This window comes from Microcebus murinus, chromosome 6 (assembly GCF_040939455.1).
Source record: "Microcebus murinus isolate Inina chromosome 6, M.murinus_Inina_mat1.0, whole genome shotgun sequence".
Lineage (NCBI taxonomy): Eukaryota > Metazoa > Chordata > Mammalia > Primates > Cheirogaleidae > Microcebus > Microcebus murinus.
The window spans coordinates 33,749,394-33,775,843 of record NC_134109.1 but is presented as its reverse complement, the minus strand read 5'-3'; the positions used below and the strand labels follow the sequence as shown (position 1 = coordinate 33,775,843).

The following is a 26,450-nucleotide window of genomic DNA, read 5'->3' as shown; positions in this document are numbered from 1 at the left end:
CTTTTGAGGTCCTCCTATTTTGTTTTCTCTGCAATGGGGAGATTTAGCCAAGGGTATCCTTCTTAGTGTCATGTCTGACACAGCCTACAAGTGGCTTCAGGAGTACTGGGTTCTAAGTACAGGTTCTTGGAGAAGCTCTGGGGCTGGAATCCTAAGTTTGGTGTTTTGTGACTTATTTTGGCACTTTAACTTATGCAGGTAGGTTGTTTACAGAGCCAGGATATGTGACTCTAAAGTACCTCTTAGCAGCTTGGCCCTAGGGGCCCAGGTTTAGCTGTGATTCTCCTCCTGGGGGACAAAGCAAAGCACTGGCCCAACTCTGGGTAAAAGAAGGTGCTCTGGAGATTTGGGCCAGAACTGGTTATGACTACAATTCAGGAACCAGTGCCAACAGAGCTTAGTGGCAACTTATGTCCCAGAGGATGAGGCAGCATGTTATAGTGACTCTAGACCCCTCAATGGTGGGACTTGCAGTATCTGACTCTGTGAGGCCAGGTGCAGTGGCAGCAAATTTCTCAGAATGGCAGAGCACAGCTGTCATTTGGCCCTAAGGTAGGGAAGTGTCAGGGAACAGTCCAGCAACAACTCCACTCCTTAGAGAAAAGAGCAGCTCAGAATCTAAGGGGCTAGTCCAGCTCCAGGGAAGCAGGGTACCATAGCTGTTTGGTCTGTAGGGCAGGGTGTCTCAGCTCAACCAGTACTCTGTTTCCCTGGGACACATGGTACAATGTCAGCTCAGCCCTGGGATGCACACTTGCTCATCTTGTAAAGATGTGTGCCAGACACTTTCTAGGCCTTGCAATGATAGAATAATATGTCTGGAAAGAGGATGACTAAAGAAGATTAATGCAGAAATTATTTCCAAAATCTGGACAAGGGTAAGGGAAGCCAGCAAAGGAATTTGAAGCACTTAGGCACTCGCAACAGTGAAATTCCATTACTACCTCTTGGTCAGAAGGAACAAAAGGAGACAAAGGTACCTGAACCTGGGAATAATCATAGCTATGGGAGAGGATCACCCAATAGGAGCTGTGGTGGCCATTAGTAGCAGGGTTGCCCTAACCATCACCAAATTGTAGGATAGCAGTAAAAGAGCAGGGGAAATAAAAAACCCTACCTTTCTCCCCCTCCTACCTGCTAATCTCTTGTTGGTCCCTCTCATGGGCTGAACCTAACCAGAAGCCAGAGTGATAGGAACCTGGTTAAAATAGTCCATAGAAGTCAGCCTTCTGGGCCACAGCATAGGGTAGAGCATGATGATGTGATCTGGAGAGAATAAACAAAATAAACAGAAAATAAAGCACATATTTTCCTTTGTGGGACTTACATTCTAGAATATGTAATGCACTTAACACTATACATAGCATAGATTTTGAGTTCTATAAACATTAGTTATTGGTAGTTCTATAAACATTAGTTATTGGTAGTTCTATAAACATTAGTTCTATAAATATTAGTTATTGGTAGTTCTATAAACATTGTTATTATTTGTAACAATAATACTGTGGAGAAAAGATTTTTAAGGCTTTCCAAATAAATAAATTTCCAGTTTTACTTTGATTATACTTTCAGTGGTGGGTATTTTTTCTTAACTATCCCCTAAGGGGTGTGTGTGGTTATTTTATTGTATTTTATTTTACTTTGGCATTAAAAAAATACATAACATTAAATGTACCATCTTAGCCATTTTTAAGCAAACAGTTCAGTAGTGGTAAGTATATTTACATAGTACCAACTTAAGGTTATAAGGTACAGTTGTGCGTCACTTAACAATGGGTATACATTCTGAGAAATGTGTCTTTAGGTGATTTTGTCATTGTGCGAACAACAGAGTGTAGTTACACAAACCTAGAGGGTATAGCCTATTACACCTAGGCTACAAACATGTTCAGCGTGTCACTGGACTGAATTAACGTAGGCAGTTCTAACACAATGGTAAGTATTTACTTAAACGTATCTAAACAATAAAAGTACATAACGGTGTTATAATCTTATGGGACCACCATGGTATTTGCAGTCTGGCATTAACCAAGATGTCATTATGCAGCATGTGATTATACTTAAGAAGCAGACATCTTTGGAAAAGTATCTTTTTTTAAATTGGGGAATTAATATTGTCTCAGGATTTTGTTTTGGGGGAGGATTTGAAGCATTCCTTTTCCCAACTCTGACCTAAATCATGGTCCCTGAGAAGTGACTCTCCTGAGACCAGATCAAATCTACCACATGAATCTTATAGAAATATGTTTTTCCTATGCTGCAATAAGTTAGCAGCATATACCATATACTCTCTCTTATACCATCCACATGAAAGTTCAGGTAATGAAAATCTTGTTTTTCATTTTTGAAAAAAATATTTAACCCAGATCATTACAGACACTGGAATTATTTTGAAATTATTTAATTACATTTTCTAGACTTACTGATAGGTGAGGTAATATGTTTTAGGAAGGTTTTCAAGATCAATAATTAAAATGATATTTCCAAGGTCGGGCACAGTGGCTCAAACCTGCACTCTGGGAGGCCGAGGCAGGAGGAATACTTGAGATCAGGAGCTCAAGAATATCCTGAGCAAGAGTGATTCCCCCTCTACAAAATATAGAAAAAAATAGCCAGACATGATGGTGCCCACCTGTAGTCCCATCTTCTTGGGAGGCTGAGGCAGGAGGATCAGATGGGCCCAGAAGTTGGAAGTTGCAGTGAGCTATGATGATGCCACTGCATTCTAGCCTGGGCAAAAGAGCAAGACCCTATCTCTAAAGAACAAAACAAAACAAAAGATATTTCTGGCTTGTCTTTATTTAACCAAAAGGTTCATGTAATAAATCTGTATTTCTCAAAATCGGAACTTGAATAAATTACGAAGGTGCTAGTTTTTCATAATTGTCATTCATACTATCATATGGCCTAGCATTCTTTTCTTACAGACTTCAAATCACTTTACATATATTGGGAATATGTACATTATTTAAGTGAGAGGCAATAGTGGCAAATGTTAAGTGGCAGTTCTTGAAAAGGAAAACGGGCTACCAAGAAAGACATCTAATAGTCATTACCTTAAAGTATACATAAAATCAGCCTAAATCTCTTTGGTATAAGTGTACCTGTTTGTGGGTAGCTTTTATCACATGGACCCAAAATGAATAAAACTGTAAAACTTTCTTTTATGGATTATTTCTAAAAAATATTACATCCCAGCAAAGTAAATCAACTGTCTTTTTCATGTCTATTTCCAGCCAACTCAGACAGTAATGCCAGGACAAGTCATGCGGGTTACAACAGGTGCTCCAATCCCCTGCGGTGCTGATGCAGTAGTACAAGTGGAAGACACTGAACTCATCAGGGAATCAGATGATGTACGTCATCACCAGGTCTTACCGCACCATTTTTCCTACAGCAGTATCACATCACACCCATTTTCTGCAATGTTTATGAGAATAACCCAGGTTTTTTTGTTATGTTAGGTTCTTACATTGTATGAGTTTCCAGTAAATAAGAAATTACCTTCAGCTTGAAAATATTTTGTTATAGGAGGGGTTTTTATGATGTAACTGTTACTATAGCAGAATTGAACCATATTTGACCCAAGAAATTTCACATGTAAACAAGGAAAGAAACTCAAGATAGAAGAGCAGAGATATTAACAGTGACATACATTCTAGCTGAGAAATTTGTCATTGAGACTAGCTTCTGATAAAATGTGAAGGGGTTCATGAAATCAAAAATTAATAGAGAAAAATTTAACAAACAAAGAAGACATGGGCAAGTTCCTAAATATTATACTAAGCCAAGTATTTGAACCAAATGATCCTTTCACCTCTGGTCTTCTACATTTCCAAGAAAGGCCATGCCACAAAATGACAGCCTGGAAATATTACATTTATATACATTTCCCCTCCATTTATTTTATAAAATAAAAGACTTTGAGAACTTTGGGGGCCAAGCAGGCCTTTAGGTCACTGAAACTAGTGGCAACTTTTGAAATCAGAGTATCAACCACTAATAAAAGTAGAGTAGATTCAGCTGAAGTTTAATGACTGGCTATCTTACTTGTTTTGTAAAGAAGTTTAAGATATTTTACATTTTAAAAGCTGAGGTTAAAAATAAACATATATTCTCCTGGGCAGGGTAGGTAGTGAAATCTGGCCGTGCTGAGAGACAGCCAATTTTCTTGATCTGGAGATTTTCTTTGTAATCAGCTAATTACTTGTAGGGCTTATAAAATTCAACTCTGCAAACAGATCACCTTGTCTGCTGTTAAAACTGTCCAAGTAGATTTATTGGCATCAGGGAAGCCAGGAGAGCATTGAAATCCAGAACACATACCTCCACAGACTCTGCCAGATGACAAGACACAGTTCCAATGTCACAATATTATTCACAGCCCATAAATGTAAAATTGATGATCACCATTAATTTACAGAATCTACTACCAGGTAAACTATAAGTCCTTCACTGAAATTTCTGCAGGTATTTGGGAACCTTGGCATGGTTTTAAACCCATAATTCACGGGAACAGAATAGAGATGTTACCTTCATGCATAGTTTATCTATTAGGGTAGCCGTGTGTGTGTGTATTTCTTAAGAATGCTACTTACAAAGTAAGATTCAATATTTGAATTGTTACATTTTTAAAGCATGAAAATTGGAGAAAATATTTATTTATTGGCACCAAACATTCTAATTTTTCAGGAACCTGTGTTAGAAATTCATAGTGTTTCAAAGGGTTTAACTAAATGGTTTTCTGTTTCCCTATATTTATGTATATAATCTGGTCCTATCTGATGATAAAGCATCTGAATAGTTCAATTCTACTGATCAGAAGTTCTGTTAAATTGTCTGGTTTGAAATTACATAACCTGCTCTTATTATAGGGCACTGAAGAACTTGAAGTTCGAATTCTGGTGCAAGCTCGGCCAGGCCAAGATATCAGGCAAGTTCAGAACATATAGAATTTAAAGACAACTTTTGTTTCTACGTGATCATGGACTTAGGAGAGCATGGATATTATAAATCTACAGCTATGTCAATTAACCATTAGCTTTCAGGGATTTACCAGGAATAAATTTTCTGAATTCTGTATCATATATCTGCCCGCCTATTTTTTAATGAAGATAGTAAAGGCAAGTGAAATAGTCAAAAGCAATGTGAAAGAGGTAAAGTCATGAGCCTACATAATCCACAGTTAATTCTAATCCTAGATAATGTGGATTTACCCAACCCCACCCCTAGATAATCCAGAATTTGGTATTAACTAAGATAACCCCAGAAGTAGATATCTATACAATTAGTTTATCAGCTAATTGCTTATCAGCTAATAGAGGATAGCACATCCTATATTGACTACCAACAATAATGAAATAATATGCTATTCCTTATGTACAAAGATGAGGCTATTATCCTACCACCAATAGTTTGTGTACCTTATATTATTTTTCTTACAATGGAATATGTTTACTCTGATTCCATTAATGCTAATTTGCTCAACATCCCTTTGTAACAAAACTACACTTCTTCCATCCTATGGCAGCATGCCTTCTCTGTGGCCACAGATCAGAACCATCCTAAGTGGTCCAAATGGAAATTACATCTATGACTGTAGTCTCATTAGCATTATTCTCCTTGCTACAAAGCTAACCAGCTATGGATCTCTTATCATTAACGCCACTGGATATTTTCATACAAATTCTTGCCTTATATCAAAATTTATAATTGGTATTTTAACTGTAATATAGTACAAAGCAATTTGTAAAATAATTTTCAAATATGAAGCAATATATTCCTGTTTAGCAGTAATAGATATAAATCCTATTTTTGTCTTCTATTGTGCAATTTAGCTTTTAAAATTAAAACATAGAGTTTTGAGAATCTCATTTCGTTATTTTATTAGTGCCTCATTCTTGACTTTTTTCTCCTGAGTGTTCTCCTTCTTTGACACTACATTTTCCCTCTGAGTTGAGAAAATGTTATTCTTATTCATACTGCTTATGGTTCTGCTTTGATTTTCAGACCCATCGGCCATGACATTAAAAGAGGGGAATGCGTTTTGGCCAAAGGAACCCACATGGGCCCCTCAGAGATTGGTCTTCTGGCAACTGTAGGCGTCACAGAGGTTGAAGTTAATAAGTTTCCAGTGGTTGCAGTCATGTCAACAGGGAATGAGGTAAAAAAAAAAAAAAAAAAAAAAAAAGGAGGGTGGGGCAGAGATAGGGGTGCTTAAGATAAAGGTATTTCTGACATCTGCTCTATTTGTGAAAAAAACATTGTAGATTATCAGTCTTACCACTGGGTCCATGTTCTTGTAATAGGAAAGTGATAAGTTGACCTTATGACAGTTCAAGTTCAGAAGATGAGAAGAAGGAAGAACTAGAAATTAAGAAATGTTCTCTTCCATTTATTAGAATAAAATATTACAACCAATGGCCTTTCTGCACACTCAGTGCACATAAACAAAGAATGTTAGTTGCTGGCTACAGATATTAAACTGTGCAAACTCAGTACTTACTCTAGGACAAGGAATTGTGCCCATTCTGCTACTGAAATGATGGGCCACCTCTGTGTGAAAAATAAATTAATGGATCACAATACCATGCCTAGTGCTTCTTGTGAAAAGTTCCATGTGATGTTTAATCACCAGGAGGAGTTTGATAATCAGGGGTTTTTTAATTTCTCTAAAGATAGCATCTCTAGTGGAATGCTATTCAGAATGGGTCAAAATGTCATTTTGGGCCTGATTTAGAGAGGGAAATGTAGTCAATCTCTTTCTGAGAATTCTTCAAACTTCCTGTTTGCTTAGGTTGTGCAAAACTTTAATCAGAGGCTCTAAAATCAAACTAGGAATATTGAAAAGTGAATCTGCTGGAAACTCAAAGCCTTATAGCAAAAGCAGAAACTGTTGAGATTTTTTAAAATAATTCCTTTGACCTTCCTATTAAAGAAAAGCTTGACTGGACTTTTTAAAAAATTTCTAACTGTGTTCTAAAAATAAGACCTTCATTAACATTATTTTTAATTTTTTGAAGTCTTGGAAATGAAAATTTTCAGGAATCTCTCTATAACCCCTTATAGTTCTTTTGGCTAGAGCAAAAGAAAAGAATAGAATGTTTTATTTTGCTAATGGAGAGCTAAATCAACATTTCAGATTTGCTTACTTCCCATTGTAAGCGTACTGGTCATTCCATAAAACTACTGACCCAAAACAAACATTCTTTTCAATTTGATCTAAATGGCGATGATTTTATTAATAATATCCCAATATAGGACCAACTGATACTATATTTAGTATCAGAAAGAAATTTTCGTTAAACTGGTTAATTGAATGAACCATTCTTATTTCTGATTCGCTTGTATGTTTTGTGCATCCAAGTGAGTTTGTGGAGTTTGGAAAAACTAAATAGAATTAGCAAACTTGGATGGGCGCAATGGCTCATACTTACAATCCTAGCACTCAAGGCCAGAGGATTGCTTGAGGCCACTAGTTCAAGACCAGCCTGGGCAACATAATGAGACCCCATCTCTACAAAAAATAAGAAAAATTAGCTGGGTGTGGTAACCCACGCCGTACTCCCAGCTACTCTGGAAGCTGAGGAAGGAGGAACACTGGTTTCATATAGCTTGATATTCTTCCCCTTCTCCCATCCAAAATTACCTATTGTTATGGCTCTCTATGACCATATAATTTAGTTTTGTTCAACACATGTTTATTGGCCACCTCTCCCTGGTTCTAAACAGGAACCTAGTGATAAAAAAGATTAATAAAGCATAGTATCTCTCCTGAAGGCTTGAGATCCTCAGATACCAAGAAAACAATAGCAAAAAAAAAAATTCATTTATTTTTCAGAGAGGTCAAAAGAAATTACACTTATCTATTAATATGGCAAAGCCAAATGTTAGCCAGTCATAGTACAAGCTTCTCTTAAGTATTGGTTCTGATTTCCCCTTGGTATGTATGATTTCACATATTCCACTTCTTGAATTCAATGTGATATATTGGTAAGCAGGACAATTGCCTTAGGCAACCAAAAGAATGTCATATAAGATGTCTGTGTATACTATTTAAAACCTGCTCAGTATTTGTTTGAGCTTTTGAAAGATGGTAGAATTATTTTAAAATTGAGGACATAGGGTTATCAACTTTAATACAGAATAGCTGTATTGAGATAACATTGGTTGATCTCAAAAAAAAAAAACCTATGCATATTACAATTTAGATAATACCATAAAGTGATTATGTGATTGTGGGCACACATTTCCCAACCTCATGCATTTGTTCAATAAATATATATTCAGCACCTATTACATGCTAGAAGGCCCACCAGAGGGTTCTCTTAATTAAACATTTGGACTCACAAGATGTGAACATACCATACCTTGGACCAGTTTACTTAAAAAGATATTGAACAGAAAACTCAGCATCCAGCAGGACAGCATGAGGTTTTCTTCTTTAGTGGATCTAGTCCTCCTAATAGTCCACACAGCTGTCCATAAGCTGTTCCATTTCTTCAAGTGACACCTCACATGCAAGAGAATAAGACTTATACTAGGAGAGTTGGGGAGCCACCCTGACTTAGAAACCCCATATCCTATAAAAGAATTAATATTTCTTATAACAATCTTAGACAGCTTCCAAAGTCCCCACAAAGTAAACACCTAGTTATAATTGCCAACACACTTATGGAAGCCCAAAGCTGTGGCTTCCCATTAGATATTTATAGATCATTTATAGTCCCTCCCAGTCTACATGCAAGTTACCAAGCAGAGATAATTTTTATCATAAGAAATGTTGCTTAGTAACAAGTTCACATTTCATCTTTTTCAAATTTCCAGGAGAACAGAGCTAGAAAGTTAACCTTAGGCTAAGAGGATATATTATCTGTAGAAAATTAGAAAACAATAACAAAAGTGACTAAAAGTCAGTCATTTTATTTCACCATGTACTGACAATTCTAAACAATATCAGTGAACATAAAATATTCCTCTTTGCTGGGGCAAACCACTCCTACCACCCCTTCTCACTAAGTATGCTACTGATGCCAGGCACTGTTCTGATATTGGGAATATAGCAGCAAGCAAGACAGACAAATTCCCTGCTCTTATAGAATTTATATTCTAATGGGGAGATAGTCAGTAAACAAATGGTGATAAATGATATTTTAAAAAGGTAAAATGATAAAGAGTAGCAGAAGAGGTCTATTCCAGATTATATCTGTTGTAACTTGCTCCACAATAAGGCTGGAGGCCTGAAAACTGGATTTCCCAGACTCTCATCAGCTGTGGAATACAACAATTAGGTTTTCCCATTGGGATATATTCATATTACATTAGAAGATAGAAAATGAAAGATAGGAACAATATAGCTGACTAGCTATAGGTAGTATGTGCCTCCACAAAGAGGAACCAGAATAGTAAGCAGATACTCACATTTTGAACATATCATCTAGGAGAGAATGCTAGGATTCACCAGAGAAGTGATGAGAAGCACCAAAAGTAACTAAGGAGAGGGTTCAAGACAGCTTGCCTAGCCAAAGACTGGATGAGAGCCAGGAGAGGCTCCTGGATTTGGGGAGACAGTAAGAGAAAAAATCCCAGGGCTTCAAACTCTGAAACTGGCTTTTACAATATTGCTATGAGAGAACTCTATAACTCACACAAGCCTTGAGCCTAACATAGGGCACTGCCTAGAGATTGCACAGAGGTGTTGCTCCAGAAAGGGAATGTACACAGAATCCACAGGCATTCCGAACACCTCTAGATAGGTGCCATTGTGAAAGCCTAGATACTGGGGATCTACAGAGATGGCTGGTACTGCTGCACTGCTCTGAGGAGGAAGATGGGAGACTGTGGGATCCCATATAACCCTGGGAAGTTCCCCATCCTCCTGATGCAGGCTGCTGCAGAGACTGAAATGTGAGCAGATCGCACTCCCCACAGCTTCTTTCCCAGGCTGCTTGCCTGTAAAGGGCTGTACTCTCTCTGGTCATGGACCCAAGGTGCCATTTTGAGAGTTTAATGCTGGGCTATACCCCATCCTTAGGCCAAGTTCAGGCTGACACAGTTACAGCCACTACCTGGCCCAGAAAGGGACAGGAAATCTGTTTCATTTTCTTGTAGGCATACCTAAGACAATACCTAACACCCTGCAACTGGCCCCTTTGCAACTGAGACACAAATGGACTGCATTCCCCACACCTTCTTGCCCAAACTGTTTGCCTGAGTGGGGCCCCATCCTTTCTGGTCACAGGCCCACAACCGATACCATTTCGAGAGTTTAACCCTGGGCTGCACTCTGCCCTCAGGCCGAGTTTTTTCTGCCTTCTTTTTTATTGTCAGTATTAATTAATACTATATTGTTTTATTAATTTTGTTGTATATATTCATGGGGTACAAATACAATTTTGCTACATCGATATATTGCATTGTGGTAAGGTCAGGGCCTTCAGTGCATCCATCACTGGAGGAACATACCTTGAACCCACCAAACAACCTCCCATCATCAACCCCTCTCTAACTTCTCCACCTCTCCAAGTCTCCATTATGCATAGTTCCTCACTCTGCTTCCATGTGTACACATTATTTAGCTCTCGCATATAAGTTAGAAAATGCAGTATTTGTCTTTCTGTGCCTGAGTTGTTTCACTTAAAATAATGGCCTCCAGTTCCATCCATGTTGCTGCAAAGGACATGATTTCATTCTGTTTTGTAGCTGAATAGTGTTTAGTTTGGGGAGGTAAATACTAATGTATCCAGTTTTAATATGAAGACATTAGATTATAGTAACAGTTAATGTATAGGAAAACTAGAAAATACAAGTAAGCATTCATTCATTTACTCCATATAATTGGAGTTCGTTCTATGTGCCAAGTATCATTTTAGTTGCTGGGAATGCAATAGTGAACAAAAAAGACAACAATCCCTATCTCCCTAAAGCCTATATTCTAGTGGAATGCAAAAAAATGAAATCACTGCTAACACTTTGCTATACAGTCATCCAGAATTATTTCTATGCTCATAAATATTTATTTATAAAAATAAATACTATTTTATTATCTGCTTTTTTCACATAAATAGCATATCACAAATATTTTTCATTGTCAGTAATATATATCTGTAATCCACCTTTGATAGCTGCATAGCAATTATATGGTTTTTCATAATTAATTTTTCAGTTCTCTATTGGTAGACACTTAATTTTTTTACCAATTTTCACCACTAAAATAGTCAGTGATATGATGAACATTCATAGTTATTTGCATGTTTCATTATTTATTTTTTATTTTTTTATTTTTTTTGAGACAGAGTCCCACTTTATTGCCCAGGCTAGAGTGAGTGCCGTGACATCAGCCTGGCTCACAGCAACCTCAAACTCCTGGGCTCAAGCGATCCTGCTGCCTCAGCCTCCCGAGTAGCTGGGACTACAGGCATGCGCCACCATGCCCGGCTAATTTTTTCTATATATATTAGTTGGCCAATTAATTTCTTTCTATTTATAGTAGAGACGGGGTCTCACTCTTGCTCAGGCTGGTTTTGAACTCCTGACCTCAAGCAATCCGCCCACCTCAGCCTCCCAAAGTGCTAGGATTATAGGCGTGAGCCACCGCGCCCGGCTTCATTATTTTATTAAATTCAAAGAACTGCTAGGTCAAAGGGTATGCCTTACTTATTTTAAGATTGTGTTACAGCCAAGTGTGGTGGTGTCTCAGGGCTATAATCCCAGCACTCTGGGAGGCCGAGGCAGGAGGATCACGTAAGCCTAGTAGTTCGAAGATGCAGTGAGCTGTGATCATGCCACTGCACTCCAGCCTCGGCAACAAAGCAAAACCCCATCTCTTAAAAAAAAAAAAAAAAAGATTATGTATTGCCTAATTGCCTCCAGAAATATTATACTGAGTTACCTTCCCTTAAATATTGAAAAGTGCTATTTTTCTATACCCTCATCAATACTGGGTGTTATTGGTTTTTAATCTTTGTATCAGTAGACCAAGAATGATGGCCTACTTTTAGTTCTTATCCTCATTCCTTAATTCAGTCATTCAAATTTGTTGATATTTAATACATCTCAGGCCATTATCATATGCCATTTACCCAGACTTTGTATCTATGGTCATCTCTTCTCATTAAAATCCAGTCAATTTAAAATCCTATCAATCTTTCAAACCCAGTTTAGACATTTCTTCCTACATGAGGCCCTCCAATAACACATTCATCACATTTTTCTCTCCCTCTTTTAAACCCTATACTAAGCATTACTTGGATCAGTCATGCTGCATTTATCATATACTGCCTTGTGCTGTCATCATATGTATATCTTTTTAAAATTACTTTTTGTTATCATTAAATATTTTGAAAATAGAGAAAAGGGGAAAAGTCATACATAATCTCACCATGCTTTAACTCAAACATAATAACACTTGATTTCTTTCCATTTTTTCACCTATTGTTATATGTTTATAATGTCTTTTCAAACACTATTTTATTAGCTGCCTAGTATTCTATTATGTGGGCATGTGTATTTGTCTTTCCTTTATGTGCATCTTCATACTCATTGAAGAACAACACATTGTAGATTTTTTTTAAAAAGCATCAAAAGAGTCTGGTTGCCCTGTTGCTATGTTTTTTAAAAAGAGAATTGATGGGGTGGGTGGAGGGAGGAGTCTCTCCGGTCAGGCTTCTTATATCTTTTTTTATCCAGCTACTGGTACTTATTCCTACCCCCATCCTCATTCTACTACTTCAAATTCTGTTGTTTTTTCACTCCCATTCTCCCTCCATCTTTCAAACCTACTCTTAACTCTCCATTTTTTTCTTCCCAATGCTCAAAGAACTGATAGGTGCTCTAACTAGAGTGTACTCTTTTCCCACTTTGAGGCCACCACACTGTGTGGTATGTTTTCTGGTGATTAAGCAACCAGTGATACAGCAGAATAAGTTTCTACTAATTATTAACAGCCCTAATTTAGAGCTGTAAATATAGCACATTTGTGGCAGCTATTCCATAAGTCTATATTTATCTATCAATATCTAGCTATCCATCATCTACATATCTTTATATATCTATAGTTTATTAACTGTATATTATGTCTATATCTATCTATATTGATAGATTCCAGATATTCCAAAACTGAAAAGCTGGCATTTTATTTAATCTTTAAAGTAATTGTATAAATTCTATTTATGACAATAACCTCAGGTATGGAATTTAAATTTTATATTGAATTAATGTTTTATATTATATTTTATTTAATTTATCTCATAATAAGATAGAATAGTTTCAATTAATCCATGCTTTGATTTCTTATTTCTTTTATTATAAGGGTATTTCAGGATGGTCATAAAAGGATATTTTAGTCACTTGTGGTAAATAATAATAGCATGTATTTATGTAGTGCCTCTCTTCTAGGGATTTAACAGTACCTAATTAATATTATGTCATTAATCTTTACTACACCCCTCTGAGGTATGTATCTGGCAGATGTTATTATGCTTCTTCATAATGACAGTAATAAATGTTCTATAATATACTGCAGAAGTAAACATATGTGCTGACTACTGGGTTTGCAGACGAGAGAATCAAGGTATATTAGGTGTCAAGATGCTAACATGAGGCAACAAGCTTCCAGCTCCAGGTATAGCCCAAAATCTTGCCTCTTAAAACTCCTTGTCTGTTTCCCACTATTTTCCCTTAAAGACAATTGAGAAGATATTTTCCTGCTTTGTTTTTAAGCGTAAGAGCTGGACTCTGGGCTTAATATTTTATAAACATTTAGAGATTATCTCTCATCTGTATAGCACAAGTAATATAAGAAATTTTAAAATAATAGAAAAAACTTAGACTGCAGAAGCTCATAATCTAGTAGATAAATTGTATATTATAATGTAATATCTAGAACAACCACTAAAAAAAGTTTTTAAAAGATACATTCAAAAACACCATAGATAAATCAAAATGGAATTCTAAAAAAAAGTTCAAGTAATCCACAGGAAGGCAAGAAAAACAAAACAGAAACAAAAAAAAGAGGGAACAAACAGAAAATGAAAAATAGCAGGCATAAGCCCTAACTTATCAATAATTACATTAAATATAAATGGCCTACTTTATTTGTAATAGACTAAAACTTGAAACAGCAATAAAAAGGCACAAACTATTTCTACATGCAGCCATCTAGATGGATCTCAAGGGCATTATGCTGAGTGAAAAAAAGGCCAATCTCAAAAGATCACATACAGTTTGATTTTATTTTTATAACATTCCCAAATGATAAAATCATATTAGTGGTTCCCATGAGGTAGGGATGATGATAGGGAAGGGGGATCATGTCTATAAAGGGTTAACACGAGAGCTATCTTTGTGGCAACTGAATAGTTGGTATCTTGATTGAGGTAGAAGTTACACAAATCAACACATGTGGTAAAATGACAAAGAATTATATGCATTACATTATACCAATGTTAGTTTCTGGTTTTGATATTATAGTTACATAAAATGTTACCACTGGAGAAAACTGGATAAATGGTATGGAGAACCTCTATGTATGATTTTTACAACTTTCTATAAGTCTATAATTATTTTAAAATAAAAAGGTTTTAAAATTAAAAGGTTTTAAAAGAAATATACATATATTAAAATTAGAGAAAAAAGTAATCGTTTATTAGTATTTGGTGGATACAAAGTTCTAGAAAAATACAGCTGCATGGGATAGAATTTTTTTTTTTTTTTTTTTTGGAGACGGAGTCTCACTCTGCCCGGGCTAGAGTGCCGTAGCGTCAGCCTAGCTCATAGCAACCTCAAACTCCTAGGCTCAGGCAATCCTCCTGCCTCAGCCTCCCTAGTAGCTGGGACTACAGGCATGCGCCACCCTGCCCGGCTATATTTTCTATATATTTTTAGTCAGCCAATTAATTTCTTTCTATTTTTAGTAGAGATGGGGTCTCGCTCTTGCTCAGGCTGGTTTCAAACTCCTGACCTTGAGCAATCCTCTCACCTTGGCCTCCCAAAGTGCTAGGATTACAGGGGTGAGCCACCGCGCCCAGCCGGGATAGAATTTTTAATGGCATTTTTCTCAAAGGAGATGAGCCTGTGGTATAGTATTTAAAGAATATAAAACATGGCCATGGATCAGCAGACTGGGAGACAATGCTGAGTAAAGTTGAAAAGGAAAAAGGCATAAAATTGGTTTTTGAGAAAGATAATCACAATAGATATGTGGTATTGAGCTACAGACATGTCAAAACTCCCATGCAAAGACCACCAGAGAAACCTGTTGATCAGTTTTTTTAAATGGGTATTAAATTTGCAGGAGGGCACCACCTTGACAAAGTCTCAGTACTATCTCTAAAGGGTAAGTTACAGATAGAATGTATATGGTACTGGTTGTGCTAGAGTCAGTCAGTCATAGAGTAATTTTAGGGGTATGGGATGTATGGGTAGGGCTTGGTCAGAATTTATAATCTAGGCAAGTTGCTAGAACAGTCAGTAGTCTTATCTTTGGAACGTATGAGTCTGTGTGGAATTACTATTAAATCAAATTGTCCATGCACTTATCTCAGAACATATGATCTGAATGAGCTAATTTTAAAACAACTTGAGCTAAGACAGTTTGCGTTCCATGTCATGGTTTGCCAGTTTATCTGTTTTGCAAGTCATAGTATAGTTTCACAAGTTGTAATTTCAGTGTCATTTCTCAGTCCCCCCTACTTCTGGCCTAATTTCAGCCTAAATTAGATCATTATCTTCTGGAGATGTGGTCAGTCTAGATTTGTAGTTTTCAGTGGACCATGATTGGGTATTAGGTTTTTCTGTAGTTGTTGTTTTGATCTCTACAACATCATGCCTTCACATTTTCTTTATTGCATGCTAATTTCTTGAATTATATAGCTAAGCTATAGATGCACAGCAACACTTAAGGCTCTAAAGATAACATATTTGGCTACTGCCATACAGACAAACACTAAGACAAGATGATTATCAAAGTTTGTATGGTACCTCAAAGCCATGATTCTAGACTTCCAAATCTAGACATGAAAATATGTCAAATATTTTAGCATTCTTCCTTTAAAAGGAGAAAGGAGCAAATATTTGTATACCTATTAGCCAATTATAGCTAAAGTATAAAAGACATCTTAACAGTTTTATTATTATGAATTTGAGAAAGACAAAAATCAAGAAGACCTGTCAGAAGAGACCAGATATTAAAATTAAGTCATAACTTAACACAATATTTGTAGGCAATATTATTTTAAATCAGCAGTAAGTAACTGTGGTTATTAGAAACTTTTATTTAAAATAGTTTAAGAACAGGCCATAAACCTAGAGAGTTAACAGAATATTTTGGCTATAAAAATGGACCTTTGTTAACTGGGCACAAAATAACTTGGCAATTTTTAACAAAAAGAAAACCCAAATTCCAGTAACAATTGGTAAGATATATATCCTTTTTTTCTTTATGAATAAACCCATATCACATAACCAACTTTGTTAATAATTGCAACACATGGTCTTAGTCCATTTGGGCTGCTATAATAAAATACCGTAAACTGGGTAGTTTGTAAACAACAGAAATATATTTCTTACAATTCTGGAGGCTGAGCAGTACAAGATCAAGGCTCTTTCTTACTGTCTCTCACATGAAGGAGGGACAGGCAATGTTATAAGGACACTAATCTCATTCATAAAGGCTTCACCCTCATAACCTAATCATTTCCCTAAAAGCCCCACCTCCTGATACCATCATCTTAGGTGTTAGGATTTCAGCATATGAATAGGGGTTGAGGAGACACAAACATTCAGACCATGGCATACATGTTACTCTTCATTATATGTACTTCTTATTCCCAAGCAAATAAAATTCATGTCCCTTTAGAACTTACATACTTATTGTATAGTACCCTCAAAATTTATTTTTTATTATCTTCCTTCATATTCTGATATAATCAGATAATTTTTACTTTAAGAAAAATATTATTCTTTTTTCCTAATAAAACATATTCATTACCTTGCACAAGCATTCCTCTACTTTCATATATACTTCTTAACCTGTTAATGATGGTTACTTTATAATACATTTAATAAAAGCACTAGCATATTAAGCATTATATTATCTACATTCAAGATAATTTATCAGTTGCTCAAATTAATATTAATTTAAGGTCTTGTTTTTTTTTTTTTTTTTTTTTTTTTTTTTGAGACAGAGTCTCACTTTGTTGTCCAGGCTAGAGTGAGTGCCGTGGCGTCAGCCTAGCTCACAGCAACCTCAAACTCCTGGGCTCAAGCGATCCTCCTGCCTCAGCCTCCCGAGTAGCTGGGACTACAGGCATGCGCCACCATGCCCGGCTAATTTTTTTTATATATATATATCAGTTGGCCAATTAATTTCTTTCTATTTATAGTAGAGACGGGGTCTCGCTCTTGCTCAGGCTGGTTTTGAACTCCTGACCTTGAGCAATCCGCCCGCCTCGGCCTCCCAAGAGCTAGGATTACAGGCGTGAGCCACAGCGCCCGGCCTAATTTAAGGTCTTAGTGTTAACTAAGGATCTGGAATTTAAAACTTAAGTTCATATAAAATCTTATGATTTTAGAAGCATTATAAGAATTCATCTCTTTTCACAGAGACATTGCATATCATCATTCAGTTTAGATGAACATGAATTTTTAAACTTTCTAGCAAAACCAGTAAAGGAAATTTAAGGAGATTCAAAATAGGATTTTTTTCCTTAATAGACAGGTATTGCTCTGTCACCGAGGCTGGAATAAAGTGGCACAATCATAGCTTACTGGAGCCTCAAACTCCTGGGCTCAAGCTAAGTGATCCTCCTGCCTCAGCTTCCTGAGTAGCAGGGCTACAGGCACAAAATAGGATTTTTGTACGGAAAATAAACCCAAGACTTGTATAATTAGAATACTGTTCTAATATAACTTTCTTACATGGTGGTACAGTTAGAAAGAAAACACAGGACAGTTTGGTTTAAAAAGTGAAAATAAACAAATTAGTCTAATTTGTCCAAAGAGTCATCTTAATAAAAATATGAATTTTTTCTAATATAATTTGTAGACCTCTGTGTTTATAAATGAAATTCTTAAAGACTCCTTAAATTATATTTGAAAGCTCTGAATGTTCTTCTTCACATCTTATAACCTAGTAACCAAGACCATTAGATTAACTTTCAATTAAACCTTTTTTTCCCCAGAGTTTAATTAAAAGCAATTTGGAACACAAGCATGCTCCATAAGAGTTTATAATGTGATTTTTCTTCATCTTTTTTGCATTAGATCTTTTCATCTGGATTATCTGGGTATTCTAGGGTCTGTCCATAATGACCAGAATTGAGTTTTGAACAATTTTCTAGAAGAGGGAGAAAGAAAAGTAAGGATCTATAAGGGAACTGGTCGCATCTAAAATGGAAATAATTATTGACCACTATAAAAGTCAATCATCTTTGCTTTGCAAAGAGTGGGAAAGCCTTAGACTGCAGGCAAACCATTTCAATACATGAAAAAGAGAGAGTCATTGCAACCAGTTCAAATAGTGTCTTAGGCCCTTAACAATTCCATCAAGACCACAGGATTAAATCTCTGAAGAACAGAAATGAAGACAGAGGTCTCTTACAATAAGATAAGTGATTTCTTTTTAGACAAACAAGACACAGACTCTTCTCCTGAGGGTTTAACAAATGAACTTTTACATTTTAAAAAAAATGTTCTATTCAAATTTCATTTTGAAACTTTGTATAACAATAAAAATGCTAATCACTGAATGATATTCCCCTTTTGTTCTAAAAGTACTTTCAAGTGAATAATTGTAGTCACATCAAAAATACCCCAAAGTGGCCACTGCAATCCCAAGTTGTCCTTGATGAAATTATGCTTTTTAGAGAGATAAATGCATGAAAGAGAATACAGAAGCCAGAGTTATACCAGAAGGGAGCACAGTTTATTATTAAATGAATTCATGAGCTAAGGGTCAGTCAAAAGGGAAAATATCACTTATATATGTATCTAAAGTCCTCAACACTAAGGTTAAACCCCTGACAGCTAACCCTAAAAATCAACATGCCAGAACAGGTAGACAGATCTCTCCCAAAGCCAATTTCTCAAACATAGACAAAGCTAAGAAAAGTTCCCATATGGACAAAACAATGTAGCCAATTGACAGGTAGGATGGTTAGTGTTAAATAAATGCTTTAGCAGACCTTTCATCAATGAAAACAAAAATTAATACGAATCCAATCAGATAACAGAAAAGTCCTGGGAACCTTATATTGATGACAAACAAAATAAGTATCAGCTATCCTTGGGAGCCCAACAGAAAAGGATAGAACCTCAGAATAAGCGTTGGACTTATCTCATCATCATAGACCAAGAATCCCCTGATCAAAGAGGCTCAAGAAACTTCAGTAAATTGCAATATAATCAATAATATAACTGGCAATAAGGCTTCTACAAGTCTTGGTGGGACCTCCGTAATTATCGAAATCCTAATACAAAGACCACCAGGGAAACCTGTTGATCATACAAAGCTGGATATTTTAAGTTTCTGAGCAAAGGAAAGCATCACCCTGACAGTGTAGGGGAGAAAAAAATAATTCTTCCTTATCCTTGTGAGTTCTTACCTGGGACCCCTATAACGAAAGACAGATTAACAAGAAAAAAACATAAGTTTATTAACGTGTATACCTCATATATACATGGGAGATACCCAAGGAAAAATGAGTAAATCTCAAAGAGGTGACCTAGAAGTCTGGCTTATATATATAGCCTCTTCAACAAAGAACAACAAATTCTTAGAGAAGTGACAAGACAAAGGAAAAGGACCTTAAGTCTCTAGGTACCGCAACTTATGGAAAGACAATTATATGGGAAACTAAGGATAGATTAAAGGCTAGTTAGTAAAATTTGATATGTAGATTCCTCTGGTGCCATCTCCAGGCTGGTAAGTGTCCACAGTTTTCTCTCTCCTAGTAGAGAGGAGCATAATGATGCCTTTGTAAAGTTATGTCCTGCTTTTAGGCAAGGGGTAAAGGAAGAGAGCTTTTCTTCTATCTGTTTCTTCTCAATTGCCCTCAGCTCAAAAATAATTTTTATGTCAAAGGGGCATATTTTGGGGGGCCATATTCTGCTACCCTTCAACAGAGTCAAAGAGTACTTTTATGATTTCGAGGACTGGGGTTGGTCATGGGGCAGTTTTAAGGTAGAAGTTAGTAAGTAAGGTCCAAACAGAGATTAGTCAGAATTTGTAAAATAGGTGAGTTGCTAGAACAATCAGTCTTATCGTTGGAGCGCATGAGTCTATGTGGAGTTACTGTTAAATCAACAGCAACTATCTATAGTTACTACTATAAGTAATATATCATTAACAATATAGATCTGATCCAGCTTGTGTTAAAAACAATTTGACTTAAGATAGTTCAAATTACATGTCCTGGTTTGGTACAGTTTATCTGTTATGCAAGTAATAGTATAGTTTTGCAAGGTGATGTTTCTGTTTTATTTCTCAGAAGGAAATAGTTTGTAGGCAAGGCAGCCAAGTAGAAGGCTTTTACATAAATTCAGAAGTAATATAATAAATGCCTGTAATTGGTTTGGGGTGGTAACAGAGTGAATGAAAATGCAGGCTCAAGGAGGAGATAGATTAGAATGTTCTTAATGATTGAGGCCTTTGGGAAAAGAGTGGACTACAAAGGAAAAAAAAAGAATCAAAAGTTAAATGTTTGAAAGCTGGGAAGATAGAGGCACCATTGACAATACCAAAAACAGGAAATTGAAGTTAATATTATGTTTTGTTTTACTTTGTATATTTTTCTTTTGTATTTTAACTGTAATAAGTTTCCAGGCTTATTCCCAAGATAACTGGAAGTATAAGGTAACAGAAAATAAGATTCAGTTTTAAAGGGGAAAATTAGGAGTTTATTCTAGTGTATTCAGCTTTATACTCTTTCATTTAATTCTGTATTAATTTCTTTGAAAGTACTTAAAATGCACTGTAAATCCTACACTTTTTTCTATTTTTTCCACAAAATTCATATGTTGAAACCCACACTCTCATTTAACTAGCTATTATTTCATTATGTCAATTTTACAGACAAATAACTGGTTCTGCAGTGATCTCTAATGGTTCTGTTATTTCTGGAACTGTTTACAGCAAAATAACAGAGAACAACATGAATGGCAAAGAAAATACCCAAATAACAGAGGAATCTTACTTAGTTGGTGGTCAGTCCCCTGCTGTGAAAAAAAAAGTGATATAACCACACAATTTTCTTTCTGAAGCAACTGTTTTCATTAATGTAGTTAAAAAGCTGCAAGTCTTGGCCTTTATAAAATTATAATGACTTTAATAACTGTGTTAATTAAGATCAGAAAATTAATCTATGTTAGCATTGCAATAGCAATTTTCCAAGCACTGCCAGTGACTAAGGATGCAAGTGAGTAGCAGTGTCACGTGGCATCTGATGAAGTTAAATTAGTCCAATATTTGGAGAGAAGACTCCCAGGTGACACTGAATAAGATTCTGAGTTTTTCTCCAGCCTACTGTAAGGGGATAGTTGGTTGCAAAGCTACTGCTTTTCCAATATAAAGCCAAAAATATGGCCACATAGTATTACTAATGAGTCAGAAGGAAAATTAAAGGGGCTTATGGTTATTGTTTGGGAGAATTGATATGTGAAGCCCTGGGCACTGGTCATATTAACAGCATAAGCATCTGATATGTGCAGGCTTCCCTTTAATCTCCTGAAATAATATTCTAGATTTTCTCACTTCAAAGAAGCACTTCTTTTTTTTACTTTAGAATATTTAAGAAATCAAAGCATATCTTAAAACTGATGTGTATATTAAAGTTGCATGTGTGTGTGCATGTATACTCTTAAGTATCTTATAATCAAATAGTCTGTTCACATTATAAACTAATTTCATGTGTACTAGCATCTAGGAAGAACAACATGAGAACAATTGGAAGGAAAGCAGATGTTCTTCCAACATCACGTATCATAAAGAAAGGAAAGAAAATCACATTTATTGTACATTTATCTGCATAAACTGAGTGATCATTATCTCAGTCCTAACAGTTACCTTACAAGGTAGTTATTATTACTAACTATATTTTACAAATGAGAAAATAAGACAAAAGAGTTTGGGCAACTTGAATTTGGACCCTGTCTGAATTCAAAGCTCTTCCTACTTTGTATTCTTACTACCTCATTGAAACATCCTAATATAGAATAAGCCTCTTTAATTTTCTCCATAGACATAATAATAGGTATTAAATCTCTGAAGGTCAGTTCAATTTAGAGGAATGGAATTGTGGGTATATGTAGCTAAGTGTTACTTGTTGAAGTTCGCTAGTATCAGAGATAAAACATCTGCCTCCCTCTCCTTCAGGTAAGTTTAACTTCTTTGATGTTGTTTAACTTCTTTGATGTTGACCCCACTTCAGAAAAGAGATGAAAAAGCTTGAAGGAAAAGATAAACTATTGTTCTCTTCAGACTGGAGAATATCATGTCACACAGTCACTACCTCAAATGTTCCCAGTGAATGAGAAATTGGTAAATAATATAGGGAGGAAAAAAGATAATTATTTTATTTAGCTTGGCCCAGTAACCAATTACTAGGAAGGCCCAGTATCTCCAGAGCATTACTGTCAAATTGTGGCCAAAGCCAGTGTGATATTTGGCCTGCTGTTCAATCACCATTGAAATTTCTGCATTTTTTTTTTATACTTCTATAGGAACATTTTCTCATCCTCCTATATTTTCAGTATTTATTCAAAGATCCTTTGGGCATATACTTTCTACATGCCAAATACTGTTGTAGGTGCTAGATGTGTTTAGTAGATTTTTTTTTTTATTACCAATAGGCAACATTATCCTAAAAGAATAATCTGTGATGTTTTTGGCTTTGTAGCTGCTAAATCCTGAAGATGACCTCTTACCAGGAAAGATTCGAGACAGCAATCGTTCAACTCTCCTAGCAACAATTCAGGAACATGGTTATCCCACAATCAACTTGGGAATTGTGGGAGACAAGTAAGTAGCATATTTTATTTTAAAAGGTATTATTATACAAATATGAAATTTTAGATTACTAACTAGATGGAATTGCTGCTAAGGAGACAGAAATTTAATATCATAATTTTCACTTGTCTCATTCTTCAGAAGCCAAAGAAATAGAGAGGTATATATGTCCTTTAGGGATAAATATTTTCTTGGAATGTCTATAACAATAGGAAAAATATTTTACTTTCCTATGGGTGTGTTATGTTTACAGGGATCTTTTTTAATAGTGTTGGCTTTATCCCAGTGAAGCTAATGGTAAAGGTGTTATTCCTATTCACACTTCTATTCATTTCAAAAAAGATAGGAAAAACACAGATGAGAAGAGAGAGAGTGTCAAAATTAGCACTACCTAATTCTTTTAAGATTAGGTACAATTGTTTTCTAGTATTTTTATATTGATATTTGTATCCTTATATAACCCAAGTTTTTCCAGGGTTCACCCACTTTAAAGTACAATGGGAGGCACACTGACTATAATTGTCCATTTTTAACAGCATATTACCCCCATCCACTAAATTAACTCAGCCTTCTGCTAAACTCCTCAGATATTTCTGTGAATCTCCAGTGATATAGCACATGTGATCAACAGCAAGTCTGTGATCTGTGCTTTCTGAGCGTCCCACTACCGCACAATACCGCTGCTTAACTATCTTTCAGCAGGTACTATTTCCAATTCACTAGAGGCATACCTGCTTATAGTAATACTCAGACATCAGCCCGCTGCAGACAAAGCTAGGAAACAAATCTGAGTGATGAGTACCATGATGAATCTGTCACCCATAATCATCCCTTTCTCTCTTACCACCTTGTCATTGAGTAAAGCTCATTATGCATGATCCTTCTTCCTGTAAGATGAGTACTTTCCCAGCACTCAAATGTGCTTTTCAAAAGGTTCTGCCCTACCATTTCACAAGGTATGCTCTGACAAGGTATGCTATGAACTTCACCTAGCACTCAAATTAGACACAGTCCAAACCTTGGACACAGCACCTTGCTGGTAACCTGAAAGATAGTTTTCATGTCATCTCACCTTTTAAAGTTCTCTTCTTTCCTCCTGATTTTTTTTTCTTTCTCTAGGAACATTGAAATAGAGGCTATTTAATGTATTTTCAAATGTAATTCTTTTAAAAAATCTTTACCATTTGTAGTTACCTGACTGATCAGTTCTAAAGAAGTTCATTATTAAATAACTAGCCAGCTAGGGCCCATGCTAGTGAAGCCAGTGTACAAGTTACTAGCATCACCCTGACTCAGGGTCCCTAGTCCTAGGAAGAGAGTAGAAAGAACCCACTGCAAAAAAAAAAAAAAAAAAAAAAAGCCAATATTTGAATTTGGACCTGAGCAGTAACCTGTTCTTTCATATAAATTTCAAGCACCTAAAAACTATCCTGATGCAGACATAGCTTTTTAAAACACAAAAATCAACTTCTGCTGAGAAGAGAGAAGATGAATCCAAGAATTTTAAAAGCACAGAGACAGGCAAGCAGGCCTGAAACTCCAGGGAACAAACTCACTCACTGGATTATTTAGTGTTGTTTCCCATCTACCAATGGGTCTGCCCCTACCTCCAAGTGCATTAATGAGATCTAATAAGAAATATTATAAGGTTAAAAGGAGCTTTTTAATCATTTTTACCCTAAGCTCTTCTGAACTATAATTCTGTTCATTCTCCCTCTAAGTGTTGAATTTTTGTATTTTTTTAAAAAGTTACTTGATATGCTGTATATACTGCCATTATCTTACTATAAATGCCAAAACACCATTGAAAGACCCATATGTTGGTATACTAATTGTCTCAAGTCCCCACTATTGATTTGTGGTAGACAGTTCCTAATAATTAATGTTGATACTATGTTTAACTCCAAAATGTGTCTTGAAACCTGTATAAGGAATAACAAAACTATAAGCAGGTATAAGCAATTCAGAAAATGTGGAAATCTCTAGTGTATACCCTTTTTTCTGACAGCAATACCTTATGTCAAACTGAGAATAAGTTTTTAAAAAAACAATTGGTGCAAATGTAGACTTTCTCAATCTTAGAATGCTATATTGAAGTGGTCCAGAGTGAATGATTTAAAATGCAGAGTGGAATGTTGGAGGAGGGAATTTATAACTGTTCTACTGGAAATCTGTGCTAGGAATTTAGCAAAGGAAACAAGGTACATTTAATCTACAGCCTGTTGATATTCTGTAAAGGTTGCCGTCCTCTTCATTACTATTCTTATGTAGCCGTTTGCTAAGGAAAGCAAATGTTGTCATACAGAATCTTCTGTATGAAGCTCTCCAGGGAAATAAGCAGAGTCATGGGAGAAATGCTACCTTAGATTTAAAGCAGGGAGATAAGTAGCCCAAGAATATCAAAGAGCACAGAACCCTTACTCAGCCATGACAAATAAGGGTAAAGAGTGACAATGCTATTCATGTCATTAAAAAAGGTTTGAGTCTGGTTTCTAAATTGTATATGATTCTACTTTTCAGCTCTTATTCTTATCACCTACCATAATTTTGGCAATCAATGTGAAATAGAAGAGTAAGACTTTGTAACAATTTGAAGTGAGTTGCTAGCTGGTGTGCCTTTGCTTATTGTACCCTTTATTTTAAAACAGGGTAATTTAATAGTACTGCGAAGATTGCACAAGGGGCATTTAAAATACCTGAGAGTTAACCATTATATTTGAAAAGCATTCATTTATAAATACTATAGTGTATATTAAAATACATTTCCTAAAACATAATTTCTCACACTATGTGTAACATACTACTATTGGGGTCCCTAGTCTTTTGCTTTAAAAAGACAAATTTTAAAACCTGGAGATGTTAATTATTAAATAAATTACCAGCATTATACAACTAGTTAATAACAGGTGAAAATGGAATCTAAATTTCTTGAGATTAACAATTCATAATTCTCTGCTATCATTATGAAGACAAGATGTTATTTAAATATATCAGAAGAGTAGTATCACTATGGTCTAGAGTGATCAGAGAGCATTTTATAAAGGTAAAATTTTATCTAAAATTTAAAGAATGAGTAGGATTTAAATAGGAAAAGAAGATGTGGTAATCCAAGTAGGAAACAAAACAAACAAAAATAGAGAAGTAAAAGCAAATACTGTATAGAGAAGTAGAAATGAATAGCTGCTCAGGTTAGGCCAGACTGATTAGAAGAGGAGGTTCAGGTTGAAGGATACTGCAGGTAAATTTGGTTAGAAATTTGAAGCCAGATTTGGAAAGGCTTTGCAATTTAGGCAGAAGTACCCCATTCAGTTAAATTTGAAGCTTTTTTTTTTTTTTAGCAGAATTGACATAATAAACTATTATTTTAGAAAGGTAATTTGACAAAAATGTATCACACGGGCCAATGATGGAGAGAGAATGGAAATAAGGAGAACAATACAATTATTTA

General features: G+C 35.6%; 1 protein-coding gene across 15 annotated transcripts in view; it reads left to right on the top strand.

The window, feature by feature from the left end:
- The window catches only part of GPHN (gephyrin), a 540,115-nt gene that overhangs the window by 474,857 nt on the left and 38,808 nt on the right, over positions 1–26,450 (top strand). For all 15 annotated transcript variants that reach the window (XM_020285734.2, XM_020285732.2, XM_076003938.1 and 12 more), the window contains 4 exons: positions 3,237–3,356; positions 4,875–4,933; positions 6,010–6,163; positions 22,893–23,014. In XM_020285734.2, coding sequence (XP_020141323.1) covers positions 3,237–3,356; positions 4,875–4,933; positions 6,010–6,163; positions 22,893–23,014 — 455 coding nt within the window. The remainder of the gene's footprint in view (positions 1–3,236; positions 3,357–4,874; positions 4,934–6,009; positions 6,164–22,892; positions 23,015–26,450) is intronic.